The sequence below is a fragment of the Capsicum annuum genome, chromosome 1 (assembly GCF_002878395.1).
Source record: "Capsicum annuum cultivar UCD-10X-F1 chromosome 1, UCD10Xv1.1, whole genome shotgun sequence".
Lineage (NCBI taxonomy): Eukaryota > Viridiplantae > Streptophyta > Magnoliopsida > Solanales > Solanaceae > Capsicum > Capsicum annuum.
The window spans coordinates 47700943-47720332 of record NC_061111.1 but is presented as its reverse complement, the minus strand read 5'-3'; the positions used below and the strand labels follow the sequence as shown (position 1 = coordinate 47720332).

At 39.0% G+C, this 19390-nt stretch overlaps 1 protein-coding gene and 1 pseudogene across 1 annotated transcript; one reads left to right on the top strand and one right to left on the bottom strand.

Annotated features, from left to right (window-relative positions):
- The first annotated feature begins 1443 nt into the window (after positions 1–1443).
- Positions 1444–2702, top strand: LOC124897648 (annotated as a pseudogene).
- A 1788-nt stretch (positions 2703–4490) lies between these two features.
- On the bottom strand, positions 4491–5136 carry LOC107848768. Its single transcript, XM_016693536.2, has 2 exons — positions 4909–5136; positions 4491–4730 (listed from the first exon to the last, which is right to left on the bottom strand). Exons 1-2 carry the CDS (start codon positions 5134–5136, stop codon positions 4491–4493), a joined length of 468 nt encoding a protein of 155 aa, XP_016549022.2.
- Positions 5137–19390: the final 14254 nt, after the last annotated feature.

The window sequence follows — 19390 nt, the reverse complement described above, 5'->3', positions numbered from 1 at the left end:
GCCTAAGAATCATCTTCCGTTATCATCCAAGTCTGGTGAAACTAAGACATGCATCTAACACAGCTAACTCGGGTGGGAATACCATGATTTTGGTGTCTACCAAACAAAGACAATGCTCTGTCAGTCATGCACTATTTGCAGTTATGTTCATGTTGCGAGAAATCATAATAGCATATGAGCTGATAACACACTTCATGTACAAGTACCATCATGCAACCTTTGCACTTTTACCTCAGAAAATGTAGGTCCTTTTCATCTTTACATTTATCACTCATGATCCTCTTGTTGTCTTTATAAACAAAAGTACCCTATGATTAGCATTTTAACCTCTAGTCCACTAAGGGCTTAAAATGTTGTGTTTTTCTGCAGTCATATAAATACAAGCCATGGTCAAAGAATGAGCGAATAAAACCTTAAACCTTAGCTAACTTATAGAATTTCTCTTCTTTCCCGTCTTTAGCTTCCAACAAATGCAAGAAGTTCCATTCAAGAAAAATCTTGTCATTTTTTATGGGAAAAGTAATCTTCAAAGTTTCTTTCCACGGAAAAGCAGCAGGGCTTTCAATAGGTTGGCCCTGCCCAATTAGGAAAGGGAATGGAGGCACTACTTTTAGATAGTAATTGAAAGTACTTGTCGTCTTTATATCTTCCTCTGAAAAAATTCAGAAAAGAACAGAAAGATGTTGGTTCGATAGTCAAAATCTGCTATCAATTACATTTTCGCAGGTCACCTCAACAATATGGGCAAGTACTAACAAATTTAGTCATAAATCTAGTCAATAATTGTCCAAGGAAAGTGAGTGATTCTAGATGACACCTCAGATATTTACAGACACAGATAGAGTAGAGGTACACACATGTTTTGCAGATACAGGTGCTTTCCCTTTGGTAGAGGTAGCGGTCACCTGGCTTGCCACTAGCTTTAATGCATCATCTGAAGCGGCACCATTCGAAAAGGGTCGTTTTAGTTTGTTGGGTTTAATCCCCATCTTTCGCTTGCCATCTGCAGCACCATAGTGGCAATCTTCATCTACACCAAATTGAACAAATCTGCTATACTTGTTAGAGAAAGGGCAAATGCACACTTTGAGGTAACAGATTGCTGACTGAAAAATGCTTGGATGACAGAAAACAAACAAAACAAAATTATTCAATGTGCATACTGATAATCGTACGTCAGTTGCTCGCTCTTTTTAATGTCACGTGTTGCAAAAATGCCAATTCTTGTCTCACCATCAGTTGTCCTGTAAATATGATTGAGCATGAAACAATAAATCACACAATTGGTTGATATCCCTACGAACAAGGTTTGAATCTAAGAGAATTACAAATAATTAGCAAATGTCAATGTCGTTTATATACCATCTTTGCGTCTCAGTATTTGGACAACAACTATGATTGATGTATCTGGATTTGTTGCCCTAGTAAGTGGCATCAATAACCATGTCTTTATTGATCCCACACAAGTAAAAATTCTTTTCCTCACCGCGCTTCATTTTCCAAAGTCTCTCTTCACATGTTTTGTCATCAATAACTGCATTTGAAACTTTCTAAATTACGAGCTCAGAATGAACAAAACAGAACATTATGAAGAATAGAATTTAGCAAGTTTCAACTGCAGTTATTGATAACAAAACATCTTATTGATGACAAAACATCTGAAGAGAGACTTTGGAAAATGAAGCACAGTGGGGAAAAGAATTTTTACTTGTTTGAGATCAATAGGGATATGGTTATTGATGCCACTTACAAAGGCAACAAATCCAGACACATCAATCATAGCTATTGTCCAAATACCGAGATGCAGAGATGGTATATAAACGGCATTGACATTTGCTAATTATTTGTAATTCACTCAGATTCAAACCTTCTTCACAGGGATATCAACCTATTGTGTGATTTATTATTTCATGCTCAATCATATTTACAGTACAATTGACGGTGAGACAAGAATTGACATTTTTGCAACACGTGAGATTAAAAAGGACGAGCAACTGACCTACAATTATCAGTATGGACATTGTATATATTTTTTTTGTTTGTTTTCCGTCATCTGAGGCATTTTTCGGTCAGCAGTCTGTTATTTCAGAGTGTGCATTTGCCCTATATCTAACAAATATTGTAGGTTTGTTCAATTTGGTGCTGATGAAGAGTGCCACTGTGGTGCTGTGGAATGCAAGCAGAAGCTATGAATTAAACCCAACAAACCAAAATGACCCGTTTTGAATGCTGCTGCTTCAGATGCTGCACTAAAGCTGGTGGCGAATCAGGTGGCCGCCACCTCTACCAAAGAGAAAGCACCTGTATTAGCAAAACGAGTTTGTACCTCTACTCTTTCTGTGAACATAGCTGGCAAATTGTGCATGACTAGTTGGATGACTGACACAACATTGTCTGTGTTTGATAGACACCAGCATCATGTTATTCCCACATGAGTTGAGAGTGTTAGATAGTTTCACTGGACTTTGATGATAATGGGAGATCATTCTTAGGCGAGAGAAGTTATTTTCATATTTTTACATTCTCCTTCCTGTTGATTTCCTGGAGAAGTTTCTAAATGGTTGAATAATTGAAGAATGAGATTATTCTTTGTGAACTCTATCCACTAGTTGGCAATTTAATCTTCGGTTTCTTCTCATCTATTTGTTCATGTTGTTACAATTTTCTGTCCTGTTGACTTACTGGGGTCTTGAATACCATATGTTTACAGGGACTTCGGAGTCGTACAACGGTTTGACAGCGTCACCAAAAAACATTTGGTAAGGAAGCTTTCACTGGTTTCTTGTGTAACCCGGAAACTTGTGATTTGGCTGATGATTTAACTCTTTTTCTTCCCTCATCCACTCCAACCCAAACCTAACAGATCATGTTTGGAAATGGTGGCAGGGAGTACATTGACATGTCAAAAGAAGGTTTTGGGAGTTTTGTGACTCTGGATCTGATTCTGATTCTGATTAATCAGGTATTTTCCCCAACTTTTCAAGGTTCAACCTATTATTTGTTTGCTATTGTAGTTGAAATGAATCCATGTACCCAGTTCAGGTTAAAGGGTGAATTTCAGTCTCTGTTGCTCGGACTCCATAAGCATCGCCATAGACAGATCCTCTAAAAATGCACTACTGGAGGATTCGGCATGCACTGATCGGATTTTTTTTTAAATGAGTCCAAGCGTCATTGATCTTACTTAGGGATAATTTTCTACGAAGTCGTTGGATATTTATATACTAATAGAAAATATAGAGAACTTTATGTTTCTATTTGCTGCAGTATTGGCATGAGATCAGCGAAGGGGAGCCTTGGAGAAACTAATAAAGTTGTTGTCATGTGACAAGGACGTCATGGGTTCAGGCCATGGAAACAGCCTCTTGCAAAAATGCAGGGTAAGGTGCTTACAATAGACCCTTATGGTCTGGCCCTTCTTAGGACCTAGCGGGAGCTTTAGTGCACTGACTTGCCCTTTTATTGGCATGAGATAAGTTTGGATTGAGGCGCAGTAGTCATTGTTGTTTTCTAACCACTATGGAACGAGCATTTTGCAGGTCTTAGCCGTCGGGAGAAAGATATACATGATTCAGCCTCAGGTTAGCCGATATGCTGCCTGTTCTTACAATGCACTGGCCTGTCCTTTTATTGGCCTGAGATAAGTTTGGATTGAGACGCAGTAGTCATTGTTGTTTTCTAACCACTATGGAATGAGCATTTTGCAGGTCTTAGCTGTCGGGAGAAAGATATACATGATTCAGCCTCAGGTTTGCTGATATGCCGCGTGTTCTTACAATCCAAAATTGCAAAGGGTCCTCTATATTTGCTCCTGTTATACCGAAGTGTGCAAGTTAGTAATAATACTTCTTGGTGAAATAGCAGATGAACCTATATGAGATACACTAGTTAAATCACTAATAGGTAAGTAGACTTTCTTAGGATACTCAGGTTTGACAATAGTGTCTTGTGTGAGGATTCCAATCTGTGACACCATATGGTTTGTTGCACCTGTATCAATTATCCAAATATCACTATTTTCAGCCACAAGTAAGGATTTACCTGCTGTATTAGCTGTATTGGCATGATCAGTGGCATTTGCATTGATTCCACCATAGTTTTGATTCAACAATTGCAAGATCTGCTCATACTGTCCCTTAGTAAATGTACAACCCTGAAGTGGTCTAGCAGTCATCAAGTTCTTTTCCTTTACCATGCACTGGTACATAAGTATTAACACCATAGCTGAACCTTCCTTGTGCATGCTCAGACATACCATTTCCAGTTATGTTTTAATTATTCATCACATTACAGGCAGCACTGATACCTCCACCATAGGCCTTTTTCTTGGACTTGAAATCAGATGGATACCCCACCAATTTATAGCATTGATCTCTAGTATGCCCCTTGCACTTACAAAATTCACACGTGACATTAAAATTCTTCTTGAACTTGTTAGCATTACCTCCTTGAGTATTAGAACCCCCATAGTTTATAGTGTTTCCTGTATTCTAATTTCTGCCATTGAAACCACTATTTCTTGAGTACATAACCATGGGATCCATACCATTTGCCATTATTGTGTTCATTCCAATACTACCACTACTAGATGCTACAAATTTTTGGCATTCATCACTGACTATCATAACATAAGACTGATTCACACTAGGAACTGGATCCATGAGCAATATTTGACTTCTTGCTTGATTATAGCTTTTATTAATCCCATGAGAAGCTGGTATAACTTCTGCCTGTTCAAATGAGTCACAAATCCTCTAGACCTATCACAATTACAACCATGAGAAGGAACTAATGCCTCAAACTCATCCCCGAGAGTCTTGAGTTTGGTGTAGTACTCAGACACAGTAGACGTACCTTGCTGCAGCGTTACAATTTCTTATGCAGGCTGAAGGTTCTTGATCGATCTACCCTATCAAACCTTTCTCTTAAATCTTCCCAAACACTATAAGCAGAAAAAGCAAACGCTACCCCTCCAAGAAGATTCTTAGAAACAGAATTTAACAACCAAGAAAGTACAATTGCATTTACCCTCTCCCATTGCCCCCATAGTTCTTCATTAACACTTTCCTTGGTACAAGAACCATCAACTAGACCAATCTTATTGCGACCAAGTAACGCTAACTGTAATGTGGCCATAATTTTTAGCTAATATTTTATTTAAAATCTCTTGAAAATCTCATGATAAATGATACATTGAAAATCTCTCTCGAGTTTTTTAATTATCATTTCTCATGAGATTATTTAGAGTTTTTTTTTTAATTTCTCTCAAGAAATTCCTCCTATAAATTAGGGAGAGTTCTTTCACTTTGAGACACACCAATTGAGAAGACACACTAACATTTGAGAAGATTTAGTTGTGTTTGTTTTCTTCTTTGTTGAGAGTATTTGTGAGAGAGTTGTGTTGGGAAATACTTTGAGTGAACCTCTTCTTTGGAGTGATATTTGTGAGGCTACTCTCTGGGGTATTTGGGATATTAGAGTATTGAATTACTCTAATTTTGTACTCTCTTTTGTGCTTTTGTACTCTCTTTTGTTCCGTTAGTGTTAGTAAAATTGCTCCTCCTTTTGGTTGTGGAAGTAGGTCAAGTTGACCGAACCACGTTAAATTTGTGACTCCTTTATTTTCTCAGCTTAGCATTATTATCGTCTTTCTTATTGTCTTTAATTGATTACTTTGTTTAATTTCGCACTATTCGGGATTCTCCATCCTAACAAATTGGTATCAGAGCAGGTTAATTCCGTTTTTGTCTTAGTAGTCACCATGACGATTACAAAGATTTATGTTGAGAAATTTGACCCAAGTGCAAACTTTTTTATGTGGCATTTGAAAATGGAAGCTATCCTAGTTCAGGATAGTTCAGATACGGCACTGTAAGGAAAGGAGAAAATTTCAGGAAAAATGACAGACGAGGGAGTTTGATAGCCTTGATAAAAAGGCGAGATCTAGTATTATTCTAAATCTCTCTGATGATCTATTACGTGAAGTAGCTTCGGAAACCACTGTCAAAGGCATGTGGGAAAAGTTGAAAAGCCTGTATATGACAAGAACGGTAGAGAATAGACTCTACTTGAAGCAAAAAACTTTATACATTTTGTATGGATGAAAATACTTCCATACTCTTGCATCTTGATACCTTTGATTCCATTCTTATGGATTTAAGTAATATAGATGTCAAGATTGAGGAAGAAGATCAAGTTGTTTTGCTAATATGTTCCTTACCCCATTTCTTTAAGCATTTTAGAGATACTATATTTTATTGGAAAAGAAAATATCTCTTATAGAAAAATCAAATCTATGTTGAAATCTAAAGATCAGTTAGATAGAGATATTACCGAGGAAGGTATTGGAAATCAGGCGTCCGATTTATTTATCAGGAGTAGATCTAATGCAAAGTCTAGATTTAGTAATTCAGTGTGTTATTATTGTCATAAAAAAGGTCACATCAGGTTTGATTGTCCTAAGTTGCAAAACAAGGGAAAAGTAAAGAAAAATGAGCACGAGAATTCTGACACCGCTGAAGCAAGTGTTGCTGCGGATGAGATTGAAGGAGCAATATCTTTAGTAACCGAAAATATTTCTTGTTCTAACAATGAGTGGATTTTAGATTCGGCTTGTTCATTTCATATGTGTCCTAACAAGGGCTTGTTTTCTACATATGATCCTGTTGAAGGTGGAGTTGTCTTGGTAGACAACAATGTTGCTTGCAAAATTGTTGGAAAAGGTACAGTCCGAATTAAAATGCACGATGGTATTGTAAGAACTCTCAGAAATGTTAGATGTGTTCCTGAATTGAAGAAAAATCTCATCTCTTTGGGTATTCTAGAATCTCTTGGATGCAAATACACAGGTGAAGGTGGAGTCCTTAAAGTCTCTCGAGGTGGTCTTGTGGTTATGAAGGCACGCAAGTCTAGGACGTTGTATACACTGTTGGGATCTACTATTACAAATGTTACTACTGTTTAAATTTCAGATGGAAACTCATTTGATTCTGACATCATGGAATTTTGAAAGTCCCTTGGGGCTTTGTGAAGAAGGTGGAGCATATTACTATATTAACCAAAATTAGGTCAAGGTGGAGATTTGTAATGTGGCCATAATTTTTAGCTAATATTTTATTCAAAATATCTTGAAAATCTCATGATAAATGATACATTGAAAATCTCTCAAGAGTTTTTTAATTATCATTTATCATGAGATTATTTAGAGTTTTTTTTTTTTTAAAATTTCTCTCAAGAACCTCCTCCTATAAATAAGGGAGAGTTCTTTCACTTTGAGACACACCAATTGAGAAGACACACCAATATTTGAGAAAATTTAGTTGTGTTTGTTTTCTTCTTTGTTGAGAGTATTTGTGAGAGAGTTGTGTTGGGAAATACTTTGAGTGAACCTCTTCTTTGGAGTGATATTTGTGAGGCTACTCTCTGGGGTATTTGGGATATTAGAGTATTGAATTACTCTAATTTTGTACTCTTTTTGTGCTTTTGTACTCTCTTTTGTTCCGTTGGTGTTTAGTAAAGTTGCTCCTCCTTTTGGTTGTGGAAGTAGGTCAAGTTGACCGAACCACGTTAAATTTGTGACTCCTTTATTTTCTTAGCTTAGCATTATTATCATTTTTTTTATTGTCTTTAATTGATTACTTTGTTTAATTTCACACTATTCGGGATTCTCGATCCTAACACTAGCTTTATGGATCTACTCCATAAAGCATAATTTTCAGTCCCAAGCAATTGAAATGATATTAAATTCACACCACTAATATCAGTAGGGCTCAAAAACAATGGGTGATTATAGTCAATACCTTGACTTGGATTCATTTGTGGAGTGGAATTGTTCAGAGTTACCCCCATTATTAGAAGATGATCCATTTAGTCCTCGCAGAAGATCTGCATTTGTATGTTCACTTCCAGTTCCCATTTGGGAGAATATATTTTGGACTTTAACAACAATTTCTTGGAGGAGTTCTGAAACTTCAGAATTGATTCACCCCTTGATCTTGGACAAAACTTTTCGCGGAAGCTTTCTTTATGATCAAATTCAATATAAGAACATTCGATCTACTCAGACTTTGATCGTTGCTTTGATATCATGAAGGTATTTTGAAGAAACTTAATGGAACAGTAACTGCAATAGCAGTACTCAACTTACAGAGAAAACAAAATTTCATCTTTAAAGTATATTGTATTGAATTAATTACTTACGAGTCATGTTTAAGAGTATATATAGACTGATACAAACTGTAGCTAACTACCTAATTAGTTAGATGGCGAAATAGCTCGATGGACCTTTGTACTTGTCGAAGTTTGTAAAGTGAACGTCCCTACGTAGACTTTTGTCATCTGAACCCCCCAACTCAATAAAACTCAACATTTTAAACCCTATTCGGTATGTGTAACACAATTGCTGCCACATCAGCTTTCACGTTATTTTTAAATGCTGCATTAAATTCCACGTCATTTTTAAAAGGCAACATAAGAAATTAAATATTAAAAAAAATTTAATTAAATAAACAACTTTTACAAATTATAGAAAAAATTTAATTTCATTCCAAATAGTTGAAATTCCTCTCCAATTAATTTAAATTTTCATTTATAAATTCAAATACATAAACACAATAAATTTTTTAATTTTTAATTTTGAATATCTTTGATAAATCACAAAAACTCATTTATTGCTCTTCAAATTCGAACTTTAAGCTTTTTCAAGCTTATACAACAACAACAAACCCAGTGTATTCCCACTTTGTGGGGTCTGGGGGGGGGTAAGATGTACGCAGTCCATACCTCTACCTCTGATGAAGTAGAAAGGCTGTTTCCGAAAGACCCCCGGCTCAAGTTACGAGATATCAAACAAACACATAGTACAGCACAGAAGCAGATGACATAACATAGATACTGCAGCCATAAGGAATATAAAACAGAGTAAAGCAGGAATGCAGGAATATAAAGCAGAGGAAAGCACACAGATTCGTAACAAACATAGAACACGGAACACGGAACAGAACATTGAATACGGAATCATACCAGGAATACACCCCCACCAATTACCTCCCTACATTAGCGACCCGAACAGGCCCTAATCCTCTGCCGTAATTCGCGTCTTCCAGACCTTCCTATCTAGGGTCATGTCCTCGGTAAGCTGTAACTGTTCCATGTCCCGCCTAATCACCTCACCCCAGTACTTCTTCGGTCTACCCCTACCCCGTCTAAAACCATCCAACGCTAGCCTCTCACACCTACGGACCGGGGCATCCATGCCCCTCCTCTTCACGTGTCCGAACCATCTCAATCGTGCTTCCCGCATCTTACACTCCACTGAAGTCACCCCAACCTTCTCCCGGATAGTCTCATTCCGAGCTCTATCCCTTCGGGTCAGTCCACACATCCAGCGCAACATCCGCATTTCTGCCACCTTCATTCTTTGGGTGTGGGAGTTCTTAACTGGCCAACACTCCGCTCCATACAGCAAGGCCGGACGGACTACCACCCTATAGAATTTACCTTTAAGCTTGGGCGGCACCTTCTTATCACACAGCACCCCCGATGCAAGTTTCCACTTCATCCATCCCGCCCCGATACGGTGCGAGACATCCTCGTCAATCTCACCGTTACTCTGGATCACGGACCCGAGGTACTTGAACTTATCCCTTTTCTTTACCTCCTGCGCTTCTAGCCTCACCACTACCTCATTCTCTCGCCTTACGTCATTAAACTTACATTCCACATACTCTGTCTTGGTTCTGCTCACCCTGAACCCTTTAGACTCCAGAGTTTGCCTCCACAGCTCTAATTTGTCGTTCACACCCCCTCGCGTCTCATCTATCAGGACTACATCGTCTGCAAAAAGCATACACCACGGCACCTCCCCTTGGATACGCCGCGTTAACACATCCATTACTAGCGCAAACAAAAAGGGACTAAGAGTAGATCCCTGATGCAATCCTGTCAGAGCATTGAAATGCTCTGAGTCTCCTCCCGCCGTCCTCACCTGGGTTTTCGCTCCCTCATACATATCCTTAATTACTCTGCTATATGCCTGCGGTACTCCACTCACCTCCAAGCATCTCCAAAGCACCTCCCTGGGGACTTTGTCGTACGCCTTTTCTAGGTCGATGAACACCATGTGCAAATCCTTCTTCCTTTCCCTATATTGCTCCACCAACCGCCGTACCAGGTGAATTGCCTCCGTCGTCGAGCGGCCGGGCATAAATCCGAACTGATTTTCCGAGATAGACACTATCCGTCTCAGCCTCACCTCGACCACTCTCTCCCAGATCTTCATAGAGTGACTCAGTAACTTAATCCCCCTATAGTTATTGCAACACTGAATGTCCCCCTTATTCTTATAGAGGGGGATCATGGTACTCCACCTCCACGCCTCGGGCATCTTTGCTGTCCTGAAAATTTCATTGAACAATGCAGTCAACCACCTTACACCAGCCTCTCCAACGAACTTCCAAAACTCCACCGGTATCTCATCCGGCCCCGTCGCCCTACCCCTTCGCATCCTGCGGACTGCCTGTCTAACCTCGTCTACCTTAAAACGTCTACAATAGCTAAAATCCCGACACTCCCCTGAGTGCTCCAGTTCCCCTAACACAATAGCTCTGTCCCCCTCGTCATTCAAGAGCCTATGAAAGTACGACTGCCATCTCTTCTTTATGTGGCCGTCCTCCACCAACACTCTACCGTCCTCCCCCTTAATGCACCGCACCTGATCGAGGTCACGACCCTTCCTCTCCCTAGCCTTAGCGAGTCGGAACAACTTTTTCTCCCCTCCTTTCCCCTGTAACCCTGCATACAAGCTCTCAAAAGCAGCCGTCTTAGCTGCCGTGACCGCTGACTTCGCCTCCTTCCTTGCTAGCTTGTACTCTTTCCTGTTTACCCGCTTCTCCTCTTCGTCCTTACTTTCCACCAACTTAGCATACGACTCTTTCTTGGTCTCCACTTTCTTCCCCACCTCTTCATTCCACCACCAATCCCCCCGATGATGTCCGGCCCGGCCCCTAGAAACACCCAACACCTCCCTCACTTTCGATTCAAGTTTAAATTTTAATCCCAAAAAAATATGAAAAAGTTTGAATTGAGAAATTAATTTGCAAAAAAAATAAAAAATAAAAAAATAAATCTCAATAGAAGGGGAGGAAAATTTGAATTTGCTCGTCAATTTTAAATGCGACATAAAAAATTAAATATTAAAATAAATTTAATTAAATAAACAACTTTTACAAATTGTAGAAAAAATTCAATAATCATGTTCTTGATGTTTGCTCACAAATTAAATATCAAATTCATTCCAAATAGTTGAAATTCCTCTTCAATTAATTTAAAGTTTTAACTATAAATTCACATACACAAACATAATGAATTTTCAAATTTAAATATCTTTAACAATTTGTAAAAGTTGTAAAATTAATCCTAAAAGAAATAAAAAATTTAAATTGAGAAAGTGAATTTAAAAAAAAAATAAATTTAAAAGGTGAAATGGTGGGAGCTGGGGGGGAGGGGGGACGAAAGGTTGACTGATGTTGGGGGGGAGGGTTGACTAGTGTTGTGGTGGTGGTGTTGCATGGGGGGGGGGGGTGGGGGGACGGGGGAGGGTGCTGGAATGGGGGCTAGGGGAGGGGGCTGAAAAAAATAATTAAATCCTTTTTTTAATATTTTTTTTAAATTTATTATTTTTTAATTTTTAAAAATATTCTTAAATTAAAAGTACTGAATCGCGTGCTTAAAAAACACATGTAAACACGCGTTTTGCCAACTCAACAATTTAATGTCACATATGCATAAGAAGGGTTCAAAATGTTAGATTTTGATGGATTGAGGGATTCAGATGACAAAGGGCTAAGTAGAAGTGTTCACTTTACAAACAGGAACAAGTACAGGGGTTCACGAAACCATTTCGCCTAGTTAGAATTACTAACTGATTAGGATACACTTAGCAACTAACTTAACTGACTAAGTAGACTGTTAGCTGAATTTTGAAAGATAATTAACTGCTTTCTTACTTCTTCATGTCTTAACAATTACCGCAGCCTAAATCAAATTACTATCCCAGATAAATACCTAATATTGTTGAACTATTTGCCGAACTCCATGGGTCAACCATATTTTCTAAGATAGACTTGCGTTCTAGTTACCACCAAATTCGTGTCAATTCTTCCGATATTTCTAAACTGCTTTTCGCACTCATTTTGGACATTATGAGTATGTTGTCATGCCTTTTGGCTTGACTAATGCTCCGTCCAAATTCCAAGCTGCCATGAATGATCCTTTTTGCCCATACTTGTGCAAATTCATCCTTGTCTTTTTTGATGATATTCTTGTCTATAATCCTACGTCCCAACAACATTATGAGCACCTTCAAACCGACCTTAGCCTTCTTTCTAGCCATTCTTACTTTGCTAATCCAAAGAAATGTCTATTCGCTCAACCTGAAATCGGCTTTCTGGGACAACATATAAATATCACATGCAGGAGTGGGGATAGATCCTGAAAAGGTTGCTGCTTGCTGCTGTCTTAGATTGGCCATTACCTAAATCTGCTAAGGAGCTGCGCAGTTTTTTAGGTTTAACTGGGTATTACCGTCGCTTTGTGCGTAACTATGGCATGTTGGCTCGTCCTTTGACTGACTAGACAAAGAAGGATGCATTTCATTGGAATGATGATGCTATTATTGCTTTCCACCAATTAAGAGAAGCTTTGATTTCAGTTCCTATTTTATGTCTTTCAGATTTCATTGTAATTCGTGCCATCTGGTCTACAAAAGGATCATCCTGTTGCATACTCCAGTAAAGGCTTCTCTTTTTCTAACAGAATCAAATCTGCCTATGACAGAGAACTCATAGCCTTTGTTTTGGCTTGCAAAATGGAAACATTATTTATCGGGGCGTCATTTTTTGTGACAACTGATCATTAAAATCTGAAATTCTTACTGGATCAGCGGATTGCCACAACTGAAGAGCAACACCTTTTGTTGAAGCTTCTGCCTTTTGACTTCACTATCATTCATACGTCTGGTCATATAGGAGCAGATGCCGTTTCATGCAAGCGAAATTCTTCCAGTCTTTTGGCTTTGGCGGTTCCTGTTTCCATGGATTTTTGAAATTTGCAAGCCAAATTGCAGTCAGACTCTTGTACAAAGGAACTTCTTTTGCAAAAGCTTGATGATCCCACTTCTCTTTCGGACTTCCAGAGATCATCTAATCTTTTATACTACAAATCCCTATTGGTTATTGCTGATGATTCTTATCTTAAATCTAAGATATTAACTGAGGTTCATAATTCTCATGTTGGAGGACATGGTGGTTTCTTAAAAATTCTTAAACGTGTTTCAGAGAGTTTTCATTACCTCTTCCTATTCTGGAGCGTGTCTGTGAAGATATTTCACTAGATTTCATAGTCGGTCTTCCAAAATCTGGTGGATTTGATTCAGTATTGGTGGTAGTGGATCGATTCAGTAAATACAGTCATTTCATTGGCCTGTCTCACTCATTTTCTGCTAAATATGTTGGCTTCTTTTGCAAGAAAATTTTCCTGCATCATGGCATTCCACGTTCCATTTTATCTGACCGTGATGTTGTTTTCCTTAGTGCTTTTTTGGTAGGAGCTCTTCCGCCTCAATAATACTCGTCTTCGCATGGGAACCTCTTATCGTCCTCAGTCCGGTGGACAAATAGAGGTTGTTAATCATTGTTTGGAGGCATACTTGGGCTTCTCAATGGAGTAAAGTTCTTGTTTGGGCTGAATATTCCTTCAATACCATGTTTCACACATCTACTGGTTATTCTCTTTTCAAGATTGTCTATGGATGAGACCTTCCGCAACTGCATCCTTATCATCCAGGCGACACCAATATTGCAGATCTTGAAGAACATGTTGACTGGAGATGCTATGATGAAACTTATGAAGGACAACCTTTTGAAAGCTCAATCTAGGACGAAAGCACAGGGCGATTCTAATCGTAGGGCCTCTCTTTTAATGTTGGTAATGCTGTCCTTTTACGTCTTCAGCGATATCGTCAAAATTCCTTGGTCAATCGCATATTTCAGAAGCTGTCCACCTGTCCCCTCGTTTCTTTGACCCTTACAAAGTCATTGGTAAAGTGGGTCCTGTCTTGTATGAGCGTGAACTTCCAGCCAGCTCTAAAATCAATCCTATCTTCCATGTTTCTCTCTTAAGGCTTGCCATTGGTTCTAACATTTCTTTCCCGCCGTCGGAACTACCATTAAATGATGAGGGCGAGCTCTTTTCTTTCATCAAACACAGACAATGCTCTGTCAGTCATGCACGATTTGCCAGCTATGTTCATCTTACAAGAAATTATAACAGCATATGAACTGATAACATACTTCATGTACAAGTACCATCACTTTTACCTCAGAAAACTAGGTCCGTTTCATCTTTACATTTATCACTCATGATCCCCGTGTTGTCTTTATAAACAAAAGTAGCCTCTGATTAGCTTAACCCCTAGTCTACTAAGGGCTTAAAATGTTGTGTTTTTCTACAATCATATAAATACAAGCCATGGTCAAAGAATGAGCGAATAAAACCTTAGACCTCAGCTAACTTATAGAATTTCTTTTCTTTTCCGTCTTTAGCTTCCAACAAATGCAAGAAGTTCCATTATCAGAACAAATCTTGTCAGTTTTGGAGGGGGAGGGTGTCACGACCCGAACTAGGGCCTGGCCGCGACGGACATCCTGAACCATGAAGGCCCGGACATCCTACTCTATCTGATCTGGTAATCATGCACAACATTCATATAATAAAAGAAAATGCAGAATTATAATCTAATACGGAAACATGGTCATACTCTGGATTCAGTTTGACCATACAAAATGAAATCCGAAATCAACTAAAAAACTTCTGGAACAGTCTGCGAAATCTCTACTACTTGATCTAAAAATAACTGTCTGAAAAGCTGGGACAAGGCCCCAGTAGACCAAAACAAAGGAATAACAATTGTACTGATCACTTCTGAAATGAAAAGCCTTCTGGAACAAAGAAGGCTCACCACTGCACGGATCACTTTTCTCTGGATAATGATTAGCCGAACCCCTAGACTAAGCCTCCGAACCTGGGAGGTAGGGGGTCAATACAATTGTACTCGTACGCAGAGCAGATCCAAAATAATAATTTATATTTAACATATATGAGAGCAATTTAAAATAGTTAATAAACATATCATATAGTAAGAAATCTCATGGGCATTTTCGAAAGACTCTGTAAAATCATTTGAACTCTGTGACACTTTTTGTTTTACTTCTGCTCTAGGTGGTATACCCTACAACTCTGAAATTCCACGGGCTATATGGAATCCGCCATTGACTTGACGGAGAAGCCTCCAACCCAAGTGTGCGCAAGGGTTGGAGTCTCTGACTCTGCTACGCCACACGGCCTTCGCCAGCGTAAAATAATATATCCGGATCGGCAAATCACGATTTTAGGTTAAGAGTTACTTGAACTCAAACCTTCTTCGGGTAACCGCCTAGCCCTCTTTAAGCCCCGTTTTAACTCTTTAAAACATGCATATTCTGAAAACTCTAACTCTGTTATGGCATACATTTATATGGTATCGTCGTACCATTGACTTGCAAGTCACGTCTCTGAACCATTATTAGCATATAATAATCTCTGTTTCAAAATGTAAATCTGGGACCACCATATCAATAAGTCATTTCAAGGAACTCTTTCTTAAAGCTCATGTAAACATATGCAAGAACTTCTCTTTTTCAACATTCAAATACACAAGGTGGTCATGTCAAAAATGTCAATCATATGTAATTCTTTCTTTTTAAAACAAGAACGAAATCATACCAAGAAACTCCCTCTCATCATCATCAAAATCATGTTAAATACTTAAACATTGAAAAGATCCCCTTCAAAACATTAAACAAGATCTTAAATCATTCCCAACAAGTTCATCAACTCTAAATCATCAAAGAGAGGGATTTCAATAATAATTCTCTCTATCAAATCTTCAACATCATACATATTTATTTAGGTTTAAATCAATATAAGGGGTAAAGGCCTAAAGGCCAAAACAACAATATCATTAAATATGCATAAAACACAATAAAATCATGGATCTCAAAACCCCTTTAACAAATGCATGCTTGATGATTTTTAAATCATAATTGGGTGTTTTCAACAAGCCCATGTAGTTTTATGATAAACTCCACGTACCTCAATTTAAAAATTTGATGGATAATTCTTGAATCTTATGGTTTGGGGATTCCAAATCTTCAATAAATTTCAAAAATCCACAGTTGAATCTTAAGTTAATTGGGTTTTTAGTTTGAAACCCTAGAGAGTGTTCGTGTGAATTTTTGAAGAGAATATGAATAATGTGGTCACTTGGGAGTATAATCCTGTGTTTAAGCTGATAAGGGGGTGGAAAATACCTAATATACCCTTAATGAGACGAAATAAAATATAATTGGGAGCCCAATTTTATGGGCCACCGCGACGCACCACTATCGCGGTGGCTCACTAGAAATTGACGAATGAGATTTTTAGGGTCACCGCGATGCGAAACCATCGCGTTGTCCTATAGATTGGGACCTGTAACTTCACCGCGACGCGCCACAGTCGCGTTAGGCTACTGGAATTTGACAATTGTTAAATAGACCACCTCCGCGATGCGCTAAGCACCAAAATGATGGTGTTTTATGACTAGGACTTAAATTAGCCATAATATCTTGCCCGGGTATCGAATTTGGGCGAATCTTATATCGACGGAAAGCTCATTCAATTTCCCACACTACATAATTGATTAAAATGGAAAATTTGCATAGGATTTATGACTTTTGGATCATCTACGCATAGAAATGATGGTTTTCTTTCTATCCCGAAATGCAGGGTATTACATTATCTTCCCTTTGGGATCATTCGTCCCCGAATGATGGGTAGAAACGTTGAAGCTTAAAGGTATGGAATAACGCGGACATGATGTGTCTTCTAAGAACGGATATAACTGATCTGAAACTTTTAAACTTCTATCATGAAACTGAATTCTGAGCTGACTTGCCCTTATTTTAAGGGGCTGATACATGCTGAGAGTTTAGGATTTCCCCTGAAGTGTTTATGCTCAAATCACACATATTGGATTTGGAAGTGATAACTTAGGTAAGTACGAATCATGAGGCAACAAGATTTAGATCGTACAAAGGTATTACACTTAGCTAAAATAGCTGGAAAAATTTGAGATTATGTGCTGAACTCTTATGAACTGCGTCATGACTAAATAACTGAATCTGAAACATGATGCTTGAACTGAACTGAGTTACAACTTACATGGATGGAATAGATTATCTTTTAGGATGGTCATACGTATTGGACTTCAGATAGTAGGACTGGGTGGAAAGGTGGAAAACCACAGTAACTTGGGTGGGTTTGGGTGTCTTGGTGGGCCTCTTTACATTTTATCAAATATAGGCCCTTAGATGGGCTCATAAGGGCCTCACACATAGCCAAGAATGTGAACAAGGCTTGGAATCGTTGCAACTCTCGTGCTTGGCTTCGTGTGAAAGGTCTCGAGCTAGGAATTCGCGTATCATCCTCTCCATCTTGAAGGGAATTGTCCTCAAATTCGGATCATTGCCATCCTCCACCGTTTCCACCCGAGAGAGATCACACACATTGAAAGTATTGTGCACTTGATATTCCAGGGGTAGATCAATCTTGTAGTCATTATCGTTGATCTTTTCTAATACTTGGAACGGGCCATCACCCCGTGTCATCAACTTAGCATTCATTTGAGATGGGAATCTATCCTTCCTTAGGTGCACCCATACCCAATCTCCCGGTTTAAGAATGAGCTTTCTTGTTCCTTTGTTGGCTCGCCTCGCAACTTCTTGGTTTTTCTTCTCCAACCGCAACCTCACCTTCTCAGGTAGCTTTTTCATGGCCTCGGCCCGTTTGCTTCCATCTAAGCTTATCACAAGATCACTTGGCAAAGGGGTTAAATCCAAAGGGGTAAGGGGGTTGATGCCGTATACACACTCAAAGGGTGTCATCCCCATGTTCGAGTGTATAACACGATTATAAGCAAACTCAATCAACGGTAAGTGCTCTTCCCAAAAAGTCATTTTTCCTTTAACCATGGACCGTAGCATAGACCCTAAGGTCCTATTTACTACTTCTGTTTGGCCATCGGTTTGTGGGTGGCATGAAGTCGAAAACAACAACTAATTACCGAGTCTACCCCACATGGACTTCCAAAAGTGGCTTAGGAATTTAGAATCCCTATCACTCACTGTGGTCCTCAGAACACCATGAAGTTTTACAACATTATCAACAAACAAAGAGGCTACGCTAGGCGCATCATCATATTTAGAACAAGTAATAAAGTGAGCCATCTTGGAAAATCGATCCACCATGACAAAAATACTATCCCGCCCCCTTCTAGTCCTCGGCAATCCCAACACGAAGTCCATTGATATGTCAAGCCAAGGACGCAAAGGGGTGGACAATGAGGTGTACAACCCGTGGAGTTGGAGCCGTGACTTGGCTCCTTTGTACTCAACACATTGGCCGCAAATTCGGGCAATATCCTTGTGCATTCTAGGCCAATAAAATTGTTCTTCCAAAATTTTAAGGGTCTTCTCGACCCCAAAATGGCCCATTAGACCGCCATTGCGTGCTTTCCTCACAAATAATTCTCTCCACGAACTTGAGGGAACAGACAATCGTCTACCTTTAAATAAGTATCCATCAAATTTGGTATAGGGATGGGAACCCCTATCCGTAACCCACCTATCCCTTTCCAATTCTTCACTTTCCCTATAGATAGGAGCGAAGTGAGGGTCCTCGGGATATAAAGACTTGAGGCTTTCAAACCCCATCAACTTAGACGACAAAGTAGACACAAGCACATGTTTTCGGGACAAAGTATCGGCAACCACATTGTCTTTACCCTTCTTGTATTGAATAACATAAAGGAAAGTTTCAAGAAATTCAATCCATTTGGCATGCCGCCGGTTAAGGTTGTCTTGTGCCCGTAGATGCTTTAAGGATTCATGATCCGTTCGGATCACGAATTCTTTAGGCCACAAATAATGTTGCCAAGTGGCCAAGGCTCTAATCAAGTCATACAACTCTAAATCGTACGTAGAGTAGTTTAGAGTTTCTCCTTTGAGCTTTTCGCTAAAGTAGGCAATAGGCTTCAATTTTTGCATTAAAACCGCGCCTTTGTCGACTTTACTTGCATCATATTCGACCTCAAAAGTCTTGTCAAAATTTGGCAATAGTAGCAAAGGGGCCGAGATGAGCATAGCTTTCAAGTGCTCGAAGGCCTTAGCTTGTTGATCTCTCCACTTGAAAAGCCGATCCTTTTTAATCACGTCGGTCAAGGGGGCGGCAATGGTGCTAAATTCTTTGACAAAAT